Raw genomic sequence first — 18,411 nt, 5'->3', positions numbered from 1 at the left:
TGTGTGTATAGATGTGTGTGTTGTGTGCTGAGACTGGATCTGATCACAGTAGCTCTTATGTGAGCTGTGTTTAGGCTCAGACAGTGTTCAGGCAGCGTCTCCTCAAAAAAACTGGATGAAATATAGAGAAAAATAATCCATATTACAAAAATAAAATGACACAAATGTGACATTAAAAAGTGTAAAAGTCACTTGTTTTTATAAAGTAACAGTGTCCAGCAGCGACACCCGCAGGTGAAGTTCCTCCTCTGAACCCGTTGAGTTTTAACAGAACCCCTAAAGAGTGCACTGGGTTTAGTGGGGGGTAATTGAGATTGACTGAGGGAAAGTCATGTGAGAGGAGGCAGTGCCTACATCACGCTATGATTGGATATGATTGGTTCATGCTATAAATCACGCTTCTTGATTGTGTTCTCAAATCAGCATGAATGACAATGATGGTGTTAATGGAAGAAAAAAAAAAAGGAAAGTCAACAACTCAGCCATTTAGATATCACTTCTTTATGTCACATCAAAATCAAATATGGAATGGCTGAAAACATGATGACTCTGGCGGTTTTTAGTGAAATTTTGTGAAATTAAAGATACACCTTCATGTCTGTGACCAGTGTTAATCGAGCTTGATGACTGCTGAAATATGTTGACTATTAAAAAGAAAAGCTGAACAATAGTTCACAAATAATATCTATAGTTTAAATTGTTTTTATTTTGGAATAAATGTAAAAAAGCGGAAAAAAAATAAAACGAACTTGATTAAATTTATATTTGGTTTTAATAAATAGAACATTACATAGTGAAAAATAAAAATAGAATTGTGTTTGGTCTCTCTTTTTTATGTAATGTTTATTTAACCTGGAAAATTAATTACAGGGTCATACATTTGCATTTGATATATTAAAAAAAATAATAATTGAGGACTCATTTTAAAACCCCACCGCACACCACTGGTGTTCATCATTCATTCATTCATTTAGACTGCATTAAGGAGATGATCCATACTAAATTAAATTACATTTTACATTTGGGAATATTGAATTTTCCAACCCTAATATGAAACGATATTTTGTCAGAGGTGTGATGCCAAAAAAGTCTCTATTTTTTTAGGATTTTGTCACAATAATTAGAACAATTTGTAACAATAATTAGACAATATTTTGCTCAGTGTTTTTGTGCTGGTTTCGGCGAGCCTGATCTCATGAAAGTGCATATCGATAGCATGATTTTCTGTTTCTATTTAACGTGCTATTTATACACAGAAATTACAATTGCCGTGAGTATGATACGTATGTGTTTGAAGTGCATATAGTACGCAATTTTCATGTGCATATGATACGTAATTTGTTGGCATGCATATGATATGCACTTTTTGTGTACATATAATACGCCCCTACCCCACACCACTAATCCTGCCCATTGTGTATCATATGCATGCAAGAAGTAATTTCAGCATATAAACAGCACTCCAAATACAGACAAACTCGTGCTGTAGATACGCAGTACTAGGAGATCGTGTTGTTTCGGCCTGTCATGGTCAGCTGGAGCTTCTCACATTCTTCATATTCTGTGCCATGATCAGCTGTGACACAAATGTACATTTACACTTGATTTTCCAAGGGCTTTTTTTTTAACAATGAAATATATGCATTTTTTTATTTACTCAAATAATGAGACACTATATGGCTGTTAATGAAAGCAAATCAATCACAGTCAGTCTTTGCACTGCAGAAGAGATGTGTATCTGAGGAGGCATCTGGATGTGTTTACAGACTGTTTAATGCAGCTCAGATGTGGCATGAATGCATTTACACCACCATTACAATATGCATAAATTAAAAAAATATATATATTTTTTAAATTAAACTTTAAATATGAAACTAAAGCCACCAGTAGGTGGCGGCATGTCTCTGTCTTAAGTCATTCATTCAAATGAGTCGTTCAAAAATGCAGATTCATTCAGTAATGATTGAGATTGTTGTGGATTTGTTTGAAATATATTATGTGGTGAAATAGAGTTAAAATCAGACCTTATTGACAATATTGTAAATATAAGAGAAACTCACACAGGCACATTTTTGCTCCATTTCTTGCATGTTGAGGTCATTCTAACTGAACGCTGCTGAGCTAATACTTGTGTTTCAGTAATTGACTGTATAAAGAAACTGCAGAAGTTTCCATCATTCCAGAACTTCTCTATGATTCGTCAACCATCACTTTGAGCTGATGTAACTTTAGAGAGACATTAGAGGGGGTCGCTGTGTTGCAGGTGTCAGAATGTGATGATGTTGTGTTTTTATATTTAGTAGATATTGTCCTGATTCTCCCATCATGCATTGCTTGTCCTGATTCAGTGTAGCTGTAGGATATTTAGGTAGGCGGATGTGGACGATAGACTAGTAATTCAGTTTAAATCACCCATAATCCTCTGGGCTCAGCAGTGAATGACGCTCACTTCCTGTGCTCTGATCCAGCAGAAAAAACACTGCAACAGATAATGAGAGAAAAACACATTTTCATTCTTGTGTGTGTGCCTACTTAACCATATTGTGTATATTATATATATATATATATATATATATATTGTTTGTATATTATTACATATACCTTATGAACTATATAATATAGTGTCTTCATGCTCTTGTATCTTCAGATCATGAGCTCCACAGCGCTGTCTGATCATAATCATGATCTCCTGTAGTGTGATGATTGTGTGATTGATTGACAGCTTTTCTGTGTGACTGATAATGTAGAGATAATTATTGATCTCCCCGAGCAGCTCTGAATGTGTGTGCTAATGCGCTTCATGTCTCGCTGCTGCCACCTGCTGGTCTCTGTGTGCGTGTGTCCTCATGTTCAACCTGTGTTTCCTCTGCTTCTGTCTCAGGCCCAGAAGAATGAGCGCGAGTCCATCCGGCAGAAGCTGGCGCTGGGCAGTTTCTTTGACGATGGGCCGGGCATCTACACCAGCTGCAGCAAGAGTGGCAAACCCAGCCTGTCCTCACGGTCAGTGTGTGTGTGTGTGTGTGTGTGTGTGTGTGTGTAACAGATCCCTGAATCTCTTTAGAACTGGCCTGGATCATATTTCATACCAAAATCAAAAGTCCAGAAAAATAAATATATATATATATATATATATATATATATATATACACACGGATCAGGCATAACATTATGAGCACTGACAGGTGAAGTGAATAACTCTGATAGTGGGGTGTTCCCGGTCTGCAGTGGTCAGGATCAATCAAAAGGCTCACTGATGCACGTGGGGAGCGAAGGCTGGCCCGTCTTTCAGCAGGGTAATGCTCCTGCCACAAAGCAGAAATGGTTCAGGAATGGTTTGAGGAGCACAACAACGAGTTTGAGGTGTTGAGGTATATACTGTATAAGAGACCTGATCTCAAGAGGTACTGTAGAGACTGCAGACTATAGATCCCTTGTTAGAGCCTGCAGACCTGGGTTCGAGTCTTGCTTTGAGCTGGCATTTTGAACACAGGAGGGGTTTTATATACAGTGGGTACGGAAAGTATTCAGACCCCCATAAATTTTTCACGCTTTGTTATATTGCAGCCATTTGCTAAAATCATTTAAGTTCTTTTTTTTTCCTCATTAATGTACACACAGCACCCCATATTGACAGAAAAACACAGAATTGTTGACATTTTTGCAGATTTATTAAAAAAGAAAAACTGAAATATCACATGGTCCTAAGTATTCAGACCCTTTGCTCAGTATTTAGTAGAAGCACCCTTTTGATCTAATACAGCCATGAGTCTTTTTGGGAAAGATGCAACAAGTTTTTCACACCTGGATTTGGGGATCCTCTGCCATTCCTCCTTGCAGATCCTCTCCAGTTCTGTCAGGTTGGATGGTAAACGTTGGTGGACAGCCATTTTTAGGTCTCTCCAGAGATGCTCAATTGGGTTTAAGTCAGGGCTCTGGCTGGGCCATTCAAGAACAGTCACGGAGTTGTTGTGAAGCCACTCCTTCGTTATTTTAGCTGTGTGCTTAGGGTCATTGTCTTGTTGGAAGGTAAACCTTCGGCCCAGTCTGAGGTCCTGAGCACTCTGGAGAAGGTTTTCGTCCAGGATATCCCTGTACTTGGCCGCATTCATCTTTCCCTCGATTGCAACCAGTCGTCCTGTCCCTGCAGCTGAAAAACACCCCCACAGCATGATGCTGCCACCACCATGCTTCACTGTTGGGACTGTATTGGACAGGTGATGAGCAGTGCCTGGGTTTCTCCACACATACCGCTTAGAATTAAGCCAAAAAGTTCTATCTTGGTCTCATCAGACCAGAGAATCTTATTTCTCACCATCTTGGCAAACTCCATGCGGGCTTTCATGTGTCTTGCACTGAGGAGAGGCTTCCGTCGGGCCACTCTGCCATAAAGCCCCGACTGGTGGAGGGCTGCAGTGATGGTTGACTTTCTACAACTTTCTCCCATCTCCCGACTGCATCTCTGGAGCTCAGCCACAGTGATCTTTGGGTTCTTCTTTACCTCTCTCACCAAGGCTCTTCTCCCCCGATAGCTGTTCAGGACGGCCAGCTCTAGGAAGGGTTCTGGTCATCCCAAACGTCTTCCATTTAAGGATTATGGAGGCCATTGTGCTCTTAGGAAACCTTAAGTGCAGCAGAAATGTTTTTGTAACCTTGGTCAGATCTGTGACTTGCCACAATTCTGTCTCTGAGCTCTTCAGGCAGTTCCTTTGACCTCATGATTCTCATTTGCTCTGACATGCACTGTGAGCTGTAAGGTCTTATATAGACAGGTGTGTGGCTTTCCTAATCAAGTCCAATCAGTATAATCAAACACAGCTGGACTCAAATGAAGGTGTAGAACCATCTCAAGGATGATCAGAAGAAATGGACAGCACCTGAGTTAAATATATGAGTGTCACAGCAAAGGGTCTGAATACTTAGGACCATGTGATATTTCAGTTTTTCTTTTTTAATAAATCTGCAAAAATGTCAACAATTCTGTGTTTTTCTGTCAATATGGGGTGCTGTGTGTACATTAATGAGGAAAAAAATGAACTTAAATGATTTTAGCAAATGGCTGCAATATAACAAAGAGTGAAAAATTAAGGGGGTCTGAATACTTTCCGTACCCAATGAATATATAGGTAAAAAGTTTGGGGTTTTATGTTTACAAACATAAAAAAATTGTATGTTTGTAAAAAGTTGTAAAAAGTCTAAAAGAATAAAAGAACAAAATTGTGAAATATTCCAGTTTAAATCAGCTGTTTTCTATGTGAATATATAGTAAAGTGTAATTTATTCCTGTGATCAAAGCTGAATTTTCAGCATCATTACTCCAGTCTTCAGTGTCACATGATCCTTCAGAAATCATTCTGATATGATGATTTGATGCTCAAGAAACATTTATGATTATTATCAATGTTGAAAACAGTTCTTCTTCTTTAATGAACAGAAAGTTCCAAAGAACATTTTTATAGACAATAGAAATCTTTTGTAACATTTTAAATGCATCTTTGCTCAATAAAAGCATAAATTTCTTGAAAAAATAAATAAAAAAATACATACTGACCCCAAACCTATAAATAAAAAAACCTAAAAAGATGACAGCAGTGAGAGTTTCACTTGATGTTCCCTTCAGCAGATCTTTTGCTCTCACGTTTCGTGTCTATTAAAGCACTATTACATGTTTTTGAGGAAGTCTGCTGGTAGTTTCAGTCAGACAGCATGACTTGTGTGGATTCAGGTAAGTGGTGCCTTCCAGGATGTTTTTACCTCGTGTGTGTGAGTGTGTGTGTGTGTGTGTGTGTGTGTGGTCTCTGTGTCCATCTTGGACTGCTGTGAGAGAGAGTGACATCAGACAGAGGAGACATGCGGACAACGGGCCTTTTCTTCAACTTTCCATGACCGCAGTATCAGAGCAGAGCTCCGCTAGTGAAACAGCGTCACGTTTCTGTGTGCACTCTCTCTATGAACACGAAGGGTTTCCCCCTTCAGCGCCGCATCCCGACACACAGACTCTTCCCAAAAGGGAAGCAGCGCACAGACTTTAGCCTCAATCACTGCGCCTCACTTTCTGTTTCACATGACCACGATGAGCACTTCTTGTCATTGTTTTGTCATGTTGAATGTCATAATGCTGCTGTTATTACAGTAAACATTTACACTGTGACCCAGTTTACGTCCTCCACTGGGTTCGAGACTAGATGTAACGTTACTTTGAGTTGAGCAATAAATTAATCCCATGTGCGTTAAGGCTGGACACCAGAGCAAAACCAATTTTGAGATATTGTGCTTCCACACTAGTGGAAAGAACACGCTTATAAGTGTTTATTTTATTGCACTTTATCTATTTGTGTCTGTAGATTTCAATTGCAACACATATCTTTAAAAGTTGAGTTTTTTTCTCCTGCAATGAGTCAGAAACATTTACACACGCCGAACTATACAGCTTTATTCCTATATATATATATATATTCTGAAGGTTTCTTCATGTATCATTCGGCTGATTTATAGAGCACTTTTATTCCCCAAATCATGGTGAACATCTTTTTTCCTGTCTGTTGACAGTATTTTCTGATGTATGGAGTGATAAATAGAGAAATGAAAAATCCCCTCTGTAAAAACCTTTAATATGTCAACAAAATCAAATGAGAATTTTGACCCAGTGGCTTTATTCATTATGATATGCATATTTAAACATAAGATTTTTCAGTTGTCTTCATGTACTGTGATCAGTCAGCTGGAGACAGAGTTGTGATGTGAATTAGTTAAAAATCTGACCCTGTTCAGCTGTGATAGATGAACTCTAATCCAGGGTTGCCAGGTTTTCACAACAAAACCCATCCAATCGCATTTCAGGGGGTCCCCCAGTACAAATCACGTTCCGGAGGGTAAAATCCGCTTTTTGGTGGCGTTCCCCTGGTAAAATTTGCATTCCAGGGACTAAATATCATGTTATTTGGAGTCACTGCTGTAATCTGACATTCACCATGCATCTCATTTCAATTAATTGTAGAAAAAAGTGTGTAAATATTAACTCATTTTTTACAGCCATTTAGACTAAATCTGCAATCATCTTTTATAAATTCATTACATTTTAATGTTCTTCTTCTTATTTAATGCTAAAAGTATTTAAACTGTCGATAACATCACAAACTTCAGCTCTGCTCAGTTTCTGATCAGTGTTTTCTGATGGTTCAGCTTTCGAACCCTCCTGCCGCTCATACAGTATCTCTCGCTGGGAGTTTTTCCTGCATTATTAATGATTAAACTGATTGATCCCAGCCTGATGTCTTCAGAAAGACTGAAATACTGCTAGTGAACCACAGCAGAGCACCTGTAAACCTGCTGTTATCACATTAAAGTGCTGTTTCTACCTGTTTCTAAATGAGTTTTGCTGGTGTAAATTGACGTGATGTTTAATAATATATTACCAGTTGTTTTGGATATTTAGCATGTTTAGGTTATTATTTTCTCTTCATGTGAGGGAGTTTACCAGTGTATCACATGATACTGAACATATGTTTGTTGATAAACTGAAGTCAAAATGATGATATCTTGACAGGCTCCAGAGTGGAATGAACCTGCAGATCTGTTTCGTCAATGACAGCGGCAGCGACAAAGACAGTGATGCAGATGACAGCAAGACAGAGACGAGCCTGGACACGCCGCTGTCACCCATGGTACACAAACACACACTCTCACACACAGTCAGGGATGCAGTGGGATGTTTACTCTGGCCGCGAGTGTCACAGAGGTCAAACACGCAAGTTTTCGAAACAGCCCCGTCCAGAATGCCCCTGATCTGGGATGTGGTTTGAGAGCCATGGCTTCCCAGCAGTTACAGTAACGTTACAGCATGAGTCAGAGAGGGTCACAGGCCAGAGAAATGACCCCACCTACACTGACCCTGTACAATCATCATTCATCACCCTTAATCATTACAACACACACGACATGTGTAGATTCCCCCTGGACACGCGCTGTCACACATTTTTGTACATCTGTGTTTAGTGAGGACATTCATTGACACAGTGCATTCTCTATATCCTTACCCTAACCTTACTTATCAGTGCCTAACCCAAACCCTTACCCTAACCCTACTTATCAGTGCCTAACCCAAACCGTTAACTTAAATCTAATTATAACCTGACCCCTGAAACCAACTCTTGACCCTCAAACAGGCATTTAAAGGGGAACTATAATGCGCCTTTCACAAGATGTAATATCAGTCTCTGGTGTCTCCAGAATGTGTCTGTGAAGTTTCAGCTCAAAACAGATCATTTATTATAGCTTGTCAAATTTGCCCCTATTTGGGTGTGAGCAAAAACACGCTGTTTTTGTGTGCGTCCCTTTAAATGCAAATGAGCTGCTGCTCCCGCCCCCTTTCCAGAAGAGGGCGGAGCTTTAACAGCTCAACAACAACAAAGCTGGAGAATCTCACGCAGCCAAAATGAGGATTGTCAGTAACGGTGTTCAGCCTTACATTGTTCAAACCGGAGTCGACACTGATGGAGAGACTCAGGAAGAAGTTACAACTTTTAGACGTTTCTGAATGGTTAGTGGATAAATTTATGTAGTTGCTGTGGAGTTGATTCAACTCATCCACTAGCATGTGCCGTCATGTTCATCTTTTGTGTTGAATTGACCCTCGTTTGTGAAGCAGTCCGCCGTAAAATGACGGCATGTCAACAACACTCTACTACAACAACTCTTCCTCTTCTCTAAAGCAGCCCAACATGGCCCCGCCCCCTTTGTTGTGTGTTCTCGGGGGCGGGGTTTATGTAAATTATAGGGTTTGTGATGTCACTAACCCAGGAAGAAGCTCGTTGTAGTCCCTACCAGCCGTTTAAAAAGCGATTTCTGTAAAAGAAAATATCTCTCTTTGCACTGAACTTTGAGTGTCGTAACTTTGCAGATGTTGTTTATGATCAAACAGCAACATTACACACTAACTAAAGTTAAAAAAGCAAAATCATAATCAAAGAACCCTTTAAAGGGTCTCAGAAATTGAGGATCGGCCAAAATGTCCTGATAGTTGTACAAGTACACACACACACACACACACACACACACACACATATTTCCACTCATCTTCAGTTTGTTATGCTGGTAATATATTCCGTTTGGAAATAACACACAGTTGAATCATTCTGTTAGTTGCATTGGTTTGTGGTCAGGTGAAGAAATGTCTGATTATTTGTCTTCTGTCCTCTCTGTCTTCAGAGCAAACAGAGTTCGTCCTACTCGGACAGAGACACCACGGAGGACGACTCCGAGTCTCTGGAGGACATGGACTTCCTGAGCCGACAGAAGAAGCTGCAGGCCGAGGCCAAGCTGGCGCTCGCCATGGCCAAACCCATGGCCAAGATGCAGGTGGAGGTGGAGAAGCAGAACCGTAAGAAGTCCCCTGTGGCAGACCTGGTGAGCGCTCCTCTCTCCCACATCACGTTTCACACATCACGTGCGCTCGTGGACAAGGTTTGTCCCTTCAACCACAGCAGTGTGCAGACAGGAACTCGAGCAGAGAGCGAGTATGTGTGCGTTTGTTTGTGTGAGCTAGTGCAGGCTGGGAAAAAAAAGAAAGTGTCATTGATTATGAAAGACTTCGGCTAGTCATTTCTCCAATATTCAGAACAGATAAGGCTTTTTCGGTGGCTGTGAGTTATTATCGTGACTGTTGCTAACCTAACCAAGAGCAATGCGCTTTTAAAAATTGAACATTGTCATTTCAAATGAGAAGTTTTACTTTAATGTACATTGTTTTAATAATCTTTAGTCGTCCTTTAAAGAAGTGCATGTTGACTAACATACTAAAGCACATGTAAAGTGCTTGATTATAATCTAACTGTAGTGTGTAGGGGTGTGACGAGACGGTTAGCTCACGAGACGAGATTTTTACAGTGTTTTTAAGAAATCCTAAATTAGGAAATGCATGACTAGAAAAATATTCTGCAGGTGTATTTGAAATGTTTTAACTAATCATCTTGTAATGAATGTCATTTCAGTTCTACTTTCTGAGACTGAATTATCATATGCAGTAAAAGACAACAATACTCAAGCACTGTAAAAGGTTTTCCACAAACTCAGCTGACTGACTTCTCTTCTGTATGATTTCAGTCTCTTCAGACCTTACTGTACATGATTTATGAGCTTCTGCAACCTTTGACCTCCTAACTGAACTCCTGTCCACAAATTGATCGTAGAAATAATAGCAGTATAAATAAAAAGTGCAAATAATAATACTCTCTCAATATTCAAAGTGCAAATAGAGACCAGATTTATTCTTCAAGCATGATACAGAGCTGAGAGATGGTTACAACCACACAGCCCAGCATAAGATAGCTCTCATATTGGGAGATACTTGCATGCATCTTTCAAAGTGCGAGGTACTGATATCGCGTTTTACTTCCGCTTTCAATTTCGCGATGCCGTGATCTCTGTGAATAGGGAGCGGTGGATCTGAGCGCACATTCTACAAGATAAGACATTTCTACACGGCCGATAATCCTCCGCCATGGTCTCGTCAGTCATCTCGTCACTTCGATCCTAACTTCAGCCTCACGCTCATTTCACGAGACAGCTTTTCACCTCTACGAGAAATCTCGCCACATTTTAATCTCGTCACACCCCTAGTAGTGTGTTATTTGATATTAAAGTTGATGTATTTTAAATGTACCAAATTGCAACTTCATAATTACAAATGTGCAATTACAAATATTTAAATGCATGATATGTTTCAGTAGAAATTACATTGAAATATATTTTAGTTGACAATAAATGCTTGTCAGTAAGTTCATCAGCACACTTTAACCATATTTCAATAAATGATTATGAAATTACAATAAATGATTGTGAAATTACATGTAAAGATGTAATTCTTCTAAAGGTCAGACTTAAATATAAAATCATGCTAAAGTGTACTTCTTTTCACAAGGGAAAGCCTACATTTTGGCACAGTAAGTGTGAAAATCATGTCATTTTACAATCAGCATTACAGCTATATACAGTAAACTGAACAGTGCGGTATATTAATAACTCCTGACATTTCTCTTTTTCATAAACCTGTGCGATCACTGTCACAGTTGTAATGTTTTATTGGTGGATGGGCAGTCCGTGGTGTCAGATGCACAGTTGGAATATTATCATGACACGCTTTAGGTGACTTACTGGTCAGTTTAATATAGAAATACAATCAAAACAGAAATGATGACACAGACTCAGTTGCATGACGCTCAGTGACGTATCGACATCGTAGTCGAGAACGCCTCCACTCACACCAGATAGTTGCTCTTCGTCTGTCACCATCTGAACTGAAACTATGACACACCAAACAGGAAGCAGCTGGCAAAAACTGCCCAAATGCACTTCCTCTTGAGATGTGTCTTACAGCCGAAGCACAGCGTAAGGAGGCATGTTTTCCAACGCTGGGGCACGGCGGGGGATTTCTCCTGCGAGGAGCGCGTAGCACGAGAAAAGCGAACATGCGGCTTGAATCCCCATGGTAATCGCGGTCGCTGCTGGTCAGCGTTTAGCCGCTCTGATGCTGCCCACACTCTCCTGAACTCATGAGTTTTCTCACATCTGCAGCAGCTCACACCGATTCATCTGTGCTGTGCTCCTCCGATCTCTGCACATGTTTTGGTAGTAAGAACAAAACTGACCTCTGGCTGTGAAAATTCCTTCGAAACAGCATCACAAGTGCCACTTTAAGAGTGTTTCTCTTCACTGGTCGTGTCAGCAGGGAAGCCCCTATTTAGATCATCTCGAGCTCATCACACTAAATCTCTGTGTGTAGGAGAAACCTTCATCGTGTCACTTTGAGCACTATTGCATCAGATATCTTATACAGTGATGTCTGATGGTGTGCTGTGATAGTTTTCACTGTGTAACGTGTCTCGTGTGTTTGAAGGGGACCTATAACGCCTCTTTCACAAGATGTAATATCAGTCTCTGGTGTCTCCAGAATGTGTGTGTGAAGTTTCAGCTCAAAATACCCCACAGATCATTTATTAGAGATTGTCAAATTTGCCCCAATTCAGGGGCAAAACCAATCAGCATCCTCGAAATCTGACTACTGTGTGCTAGTAACAAAATGATTCCTCTGTGAGAGTCAAATGCTAATGTTGTGGTTGTAGGTGAGAATGTAACTCATAGATTGAGTTCTTATCGTATTGTACACTATAACACCAGACGTGGGTGTTGTCGCTCCGCATCCGCTTCAGACTGTTTGTGAAAGGAAACGCAAAGTGTAAATTTAAATGTGAATTTCTTTATATGTGCATATTGTATTTATACAGCATGCAACTCTTAGTTTAAACAGACATTTTAACTGGTCATAACTTCTGGAGAGAAACAGCGCAGACACTCGACAAAGATGAATTTTTTTTGTTTGTTTTTTTTTTAAGTGACCTGGGTTAAAAACATCCTAAGTTGGGTTGAAAATGGACAAACACAGTGATTGGGTTGTTTTGACCCATTGGTTGGGTTAAACGTTTGCCTGCCCCACCTGTTGGGTAGTTTTATTTCACTCAACAATTGTTTAAAAATGACTGTATTGCTTGCTTAAAATGAACCCAAAGTATTTGGGAAATGAATTCAATTCACATTTATTTGTATAGAGCTTTTCAAAATACATATCGTTTCAAAGAGAATGCATGTCAACATTACAATTTTTAGAGAATCAATTTTTAGGGAATTTAATTCACAATCACTGTTAGCAGATTAATTGAAGGTAGAAGCAATGAGCTCCTGGAAATAATCAATTACATATTAACAATAATTATAGAAAATTGGGAATGTGCATGTTGATCCAGATGTTGTGCCACCTGAAGTCCTCGCAGGAGTTGGCGGCGTCTCTTCAAAGGTGTTAAATTATCATTTATAAATTAGTTTAATTAATAATAATTAAACAATAAACATTTATTAAATTTGATTATTATTGTTGCCTCTAGTAATTATGTGTCTGATTTTTAATTTCCAACATATGTTGGGTTCATTTTAAGCCAGACATATAGTTATTTTTAAACAATAGTTGAGTTAAATAAAACTACCCAGCACGTTGAGCAAACATTTAACCCAACCACTGGGTTTGTTCATATTTAACCCAACATGGGTTGTTTTTAACCCAGCATTTTTTAGAGTGTATGTCAAGTTACCTTTATTTCTATAGCACAGTACAGATCATTTCAAAGCTTCTTCACTGTAATAAACAGGAAAATAACAATGTTAATGTTGCCAAATTCATCAGTTATGAAACATTCATTTTCAGCTATAAGCAGCTCTACAGAACACAACAGACTGTCATTATTCAGTCCAGTTCAAGTTTTGTTCCCTTCTAATGCAATCAAATCAATAATATTACTGAATATTAATTAAAAGAAATAACATCATGGTTGTCTTCCATTTTGCAAGACTGAGATGATCTTTTTTGCACATATTCTAAAACTTTAACTTAAAACCACATGTGAAGAAAACAATTGCAGTTGACTTTATGGCAGGATTAATCAGACACCGGTTCAGACCGTACATCTTCAGACATAAACACGTTACTCTGATTCTCGCTGACATTACATTCTTCTGCTAGTTAATACATCTTTCAACAACCCAGTTCCTTAATATCTCATGCAGCTCCAATCTGTCTTCATTGGGGAAAAACATTTTAGCAGGAAAAAGCACAGGCAAGTGAAATAATTTGAAAGTAAAACTGTATCAGAATGAATCGAGTCCTCATGGGAACTTCAGATGGGTGATTTACCTGAAGCTGCTGAAGAATTACCATGTGTGATACTAGTATTTGTAATGTGAAAAACCTGCTTTAGTTTCTGTGAAGAGATCTGGTGTTAATACATATTTTATTCAGTGTCCTTCATGTCCACTCACACACAGCACAGCCCCCAACACTCACTGTAATGACACAGTAATCAGGGACAAACTGCTGGAATTCTCTGGAAGTCTTGATTGATGTCATCATGATGCTGCAGTTAAGAACTGTGTCATATCTCTCCATAATCACACATCAGCTATACTGATCGCCCTGACCCGTGCATTGGTCCGGCCGAATCCACATTATCCCTTAAGTCAAGTCAAGTCACCTTTATTTATATAGCGCTTTTTACAATGCAGATTGTGTCAAAGCAGCTTTACATTGATAACTGGTATATAAATTTGGCTGCACAGCAGCTCTTAAATAATAGTGTCAATGCAGGCAGATCAAAGCACTGTTGAATAAATGTCAAGAATACTATTGAATATCAAATGTCAAGTGTCCCCAACTAAGCAAGCCAAAGGCAACAGAAATATGTGATTCATGTCCCAAGCTGACAGGGAACGTCCTCAGAAGGTTCTCTCAAAGTTATGAACAAACGTTCTTCCAGTAACCAGTCAATCAAGTATAGAATGTTCATTCAAATTTATCTGGTGCACAACATTATTTATACATCATTCGTGGAACTTTTTTGTTTCTTAAATGTTACTACTTGTTTCATAACATTCCCATAATGTTTGAAGAATGATCAAATGGAATGTTCCCTTAATGTTCACATAACCAAGAAAAAACATTTTAAAACAATTAAAAAACTAGACGCTTTGAACTTTCAGAAATAGCGCTTTCATGACTTAATGGGAATGTTGGCAAAACGTTCTTAGAACATGTTTTTGTTGTGTCCTTGTATTCATTCTGTGTGTGTGTGTGTGTTTCCAGCTTCCTCACATGCCACACATCAGTGAATGTCTGATGAAGAGGAGTCTGAAGCCCACTGACCTCAGAGACATGACGCTTGGACAGCTGCAGGTCATCGTCAACGACCTGCACTCACAGATCGAGGGTACTGCCGTCTTTCTCTCGTATAGAATTAGAGAGAATCTCTTTGCGTTTCATTTAACACTTCATACATGCATGTGGAGCTCAGTGTAGCTGATGGGTGATTGATTGTGCAGGTCTGAACGAGGAGCTGGTGCAGCTGCTGCTGATGCGGGACGAGCTTCACATGGAGCAGGACGCCATGTTAGTGGACATCGAGGACTTGACCAGGTGACCAGCGCAAGCTTTAAACCATCCAGTGAACACAACATTAAAAGTCTTTAAAGGATTAGTTCACTTTCAAATGAAAATTAGCCCAAGCTTTACTCACCCTCAAGCCATTCTAGGTTTATTCTTCTTTCTGATGAACACAATCTGAGGTATATTAATAAATATCCTGACGCATCCGAGCTTTATAATGGCAGTGAACGGGATCAATGAGTATGAGCTGAATAAAGTGTCTCCATCCACATCCATCCATCATAGACGTACTCCACACAGCTCCGGATTAAACGCCTTCTGAAGTGAAGCAATGCATTTGTGTACGAAAAATATCCATCCTCAAAAAGCATCAGTTATGCTTTTTTGAACACGGAAGGTGTAGGACGTAGCGTAAGTGTTTTGAACCGCCAGAGGCGTTACACTTTTTCCGTAAGTTGAACATGGAAGGCGTAGGACATAATGTAAGTGTTTTGAGCCGCGAGAGGCGTTACACTTTTTCCGTAAGTTGAACATGGAAGGCGTAGGACATAATGTAAGTGTTTTGAGCCGCGAGAGGCGTTACACTTTTTCCGTAAGTTGAACACAGAAGGCGTAGGACGTAGCGTAAGCGTTTTGAGCCGCGAGAGGCGTTACACTTTTTCCGTAAGTTGAACATGGAAGGCGTAGGACGTAGCGTAAGCGTTTTGAGCCGTGAGAGGCGTTACACTTTTTCCGTAAGTTGAACATGGAAGGCGTAGGACGTAGCGTAAGCGTTTTGAGCCGTGAGAGGCGTTACACTTTTTCCGTAAGTTGAATATGGAAGGCGTAGGACGTAGCGTAAGCGTTTTGAACCACCAGAGGCGTTACACTTTTTCCGTAAGTTGAACACGGAAGGCGTAGGACGTAGCGTAAGCGTTTTGAGCCGCGAGAGCCGTTACACTTTTTCCGTAAGTTGAATATGGAAGGCGTAGGACGTAGCGTAAGCGTTTTGAGCCGCGAGAGGCGTTACACTTTTTCCGTAAGTTGAATATGGAAGGCGTAGGACGTAGCGTAAGCGTTTTGAGCCGTGAGAGGCGTTACACTTTTTCCGTAAGTTGAACATGGAAGGCGTAGGACGTAGCGTAAGCGTTTTGAGCCGTGAGAGGCGTTACACTTTTTCCGTAAGTTGAACACGGAAGGCGTAGGACGTAGCGTAAGCGTTTTGAGCCGCGAGAGCCGTTACACTTTTTCCGTAAGTTGAATATGGAAGGCGTAGGACGTAGCGTAAGCGTTTTGAGCCGCGAGAGGCGTTACACTTTTTCCGTAAGTTGAATATGGAAGGCGTAGGACGTAGCGTAAGCGTTTTGAGCCGCGAGAGGCGTTACACTTTTTCCGTAAGTTGAACATGGAAGGCGTAGGACGTAGCGTAAGCGTTTTGAGCCGTGAGAGGCGTTACACTTTTTCCGTAAGTTGAACATGGAAGGCGTAGGACGTAGCGTAAGCGTTTTGAGCCGTGAGAGGCGTTACACTTTTTCCGTAAGTTGAACATGGAAGGCGTAGGACGTAGCGTAAGCGTTTTGAGCCGTGAGAGGCGTTACACTTTTTCCGTAAGTTGAATATGGAAGGCGTAGGACGTAGCGTAAGCGTTTTGAACCACCAGAGGCATTACACTTTTTCCGTAAGTTGAATATGGAAGGCGTAGGACGTAGCGTAAGCGTTTTGAAGCCGTGAGAGGCGTTACACTTTTTCCGTAAGTTGAACACGGAAGGCGTAGGACGTAGCGTAAGCGTTTTGAACCACCAGAGGCATTACACTTTTTCCGTAAGTTGAATATGGAAGGCGTAGGACGTAGCGTAAGCGTTTTGAACCGCGAGAGGCGTTACACTTTTTCCGTAAGTTGAATATGGAAGGCGTAGGACGTAACGTAAGCGTTTTGAGCCGCCAGAGGCGTTACACTTTTTCCGTAAGTTGAACACGGAAGGCGTAGGACGTAGCGTAAGCGTTTTGAGCCGTGAGAGGCGTTACACTTTTTCCGTAAGTTGAACACGGAAGGCGTAGGACGTAGCGTAAGCGTTTTGAGCCGCGAGAGGCGTTACACTTTTTCCGTAAGTTGAACACGGAAGGTGTAGGACGTAATGTAAGTGTTTTGAGCCGCGAGAGGCGTTACACTTTTTCCGTAAGTTGAATATGGAAGGCAGACGTCTGGCAGAAGCTAGTAATTTTGCTTCATAACTTGTTAAATATGGAACATTTGTGTAAATACAAATTGGTAATTTAATTCAAGTACTTTAATTGTACAATGCACTAACATTAATGTACATAATAAGTAAATTGTATCAAATGCTTTATTAAGGCTAATTAATATAATTTGACATTATATCCCTGAACTTTAGCCCACTAAAACTAAAACTGAATGTTAACTGAAATCAAATAAAATGTCCCCACAAAGAATGAGGAATGAGTCCCCATGAGGAAAACAGCTAATAATTCATACTAAGCGGTGTTTTTTAAAAATGTGAAAATGTAGAAAGTTTTCTGTGATGGGGAGGTTCGGGGTTAGAGGAGAGAATATACAGTTTGTACAGTATAGAAACCATTATGTCTATGGAATGTCCCTATAAAACATGGAAACTCAACGTGTGTGTGTGTGTGTGTGTTTCCACAGGCATGCTCAGAGTCAGCAGAAACACCTGGCGGAGAAGACGCCGTCCAAATGAAGGCCGCACACCTCCACACCAGTCATCAGTACAGACCAGACACCTTTCCTTTGCTTCTGTGGTTCATAACTGCTGATGATCGCTCACGTCCTCACGTACTAAAACTCCGAGTGAGAGTCCAGGACGCTTGGGGTCCGTGCCTGACGAGATGGGAGTGGGACGCACTCGCGGACGTCCTGGATACTGCCACCGGCTTCCCGTGCAGCGATCGGCCTTCGCTTTCTCATAGATCCGTTCCAATCTTTTACGTTTGCCACTAAATTATAACCGTCAAAACATGAAATGGTGTAAAAGCACCTCGTGAGAAATTTAATTCAAGTTTAAAAAAAAAAAAGAAAAAGAAAGAAGACTCTTTGAACAAGCCGTGATTTAACCGTGGAAATGTTTCAGTTGGACAGTATTTAAAAAAACAGACGCCTCTCTATGGTGATTTGTGATTGATTTGAAGGTGCTAAAGAGGAAACATGCCTGCCTTGTAGTCGACTTGTAGCTTTTGGTAACGTTCACTCCGATTGGTATTCAACATTTCGTGAATGTTGATTCTGACACGAGTCATTTGAATAATAAGTGTGTTAATATCATTTTCATTCTATTGTATTCAGATTCTTTATTTGAGGGAGATGCTTATGTACAGATATGTATAAAATAAGAAAAATAAAACTTGGTTTCATAGACTGTGGTGTGCCGGATCGTCTTTAACGCTTCAGAATAAACCTGCTCGTGTGATCAACAAGA

General features: G+C 40.2%; 1 protein-coding gene across 3 annotated transcripts in view; it reads left to right on the top strand.

Moving 5' to 3' along the window:
- The window catches only part of schip1 (schwannomin interacting protein 1), a 49,974-nt gene extending 31,624 nt beyond the window's left edge, over positions 1-18,350 (top strand). For all 3 annotated transcript variants that reach the window (XM_048161182.1, XM_048161184.1, XM_048161183.1), the window contains 6 exons: positions 2,882-3,000; positions 7,544-7,661; positions 9,205-9,402; positions 14,681-14,804; positions 14,917-15,010; positions 17,625-18,350. In XM_048161182.1, coding sequence (XP_048017139.1) covers positions 2,882-3,000; positions 7,544-7,661; positions 9,205-9,402; positions 14,681-14,804; positions 14,917-15,010; positions 17,625-17,676 — 705 coding nt within the window. In that variant the 3' untranslated portion in view covers positions 17,677-18,350. The remainder of the gene's footprint in view (positions 1-2,881; positions 3,001-7,543; positions 7,662-9,204; positions 9,403-14,680; positions 14,805-14,916; positions 15,011-17,624) is intronic.
- The last annotated feature ends 61 nt before the right edge of the window (positions 18,351-18,411 follow it).

The sequence above is a fragment of the Megalobrama amblycephala genome, linkage group LG16 (genome assembly GCF_018812025.1).
Source record: "Megalobrama amblycephala isolate DHTTF-2021 linkage group LG16, ASM1881202v1, whole genome shotgun sequence".
Lineage (NCBI taxonomy): Eukaryota > Metazoa > Chordata > Actinopteri > Cypriniformes > Xenocyprididae > Megalobrama > Megalobrama amblycephala.
Note: the sequence above shows the minus strand (reverse complement) of the source record. Positions and strands in the feature narration are given on the sequence as shown.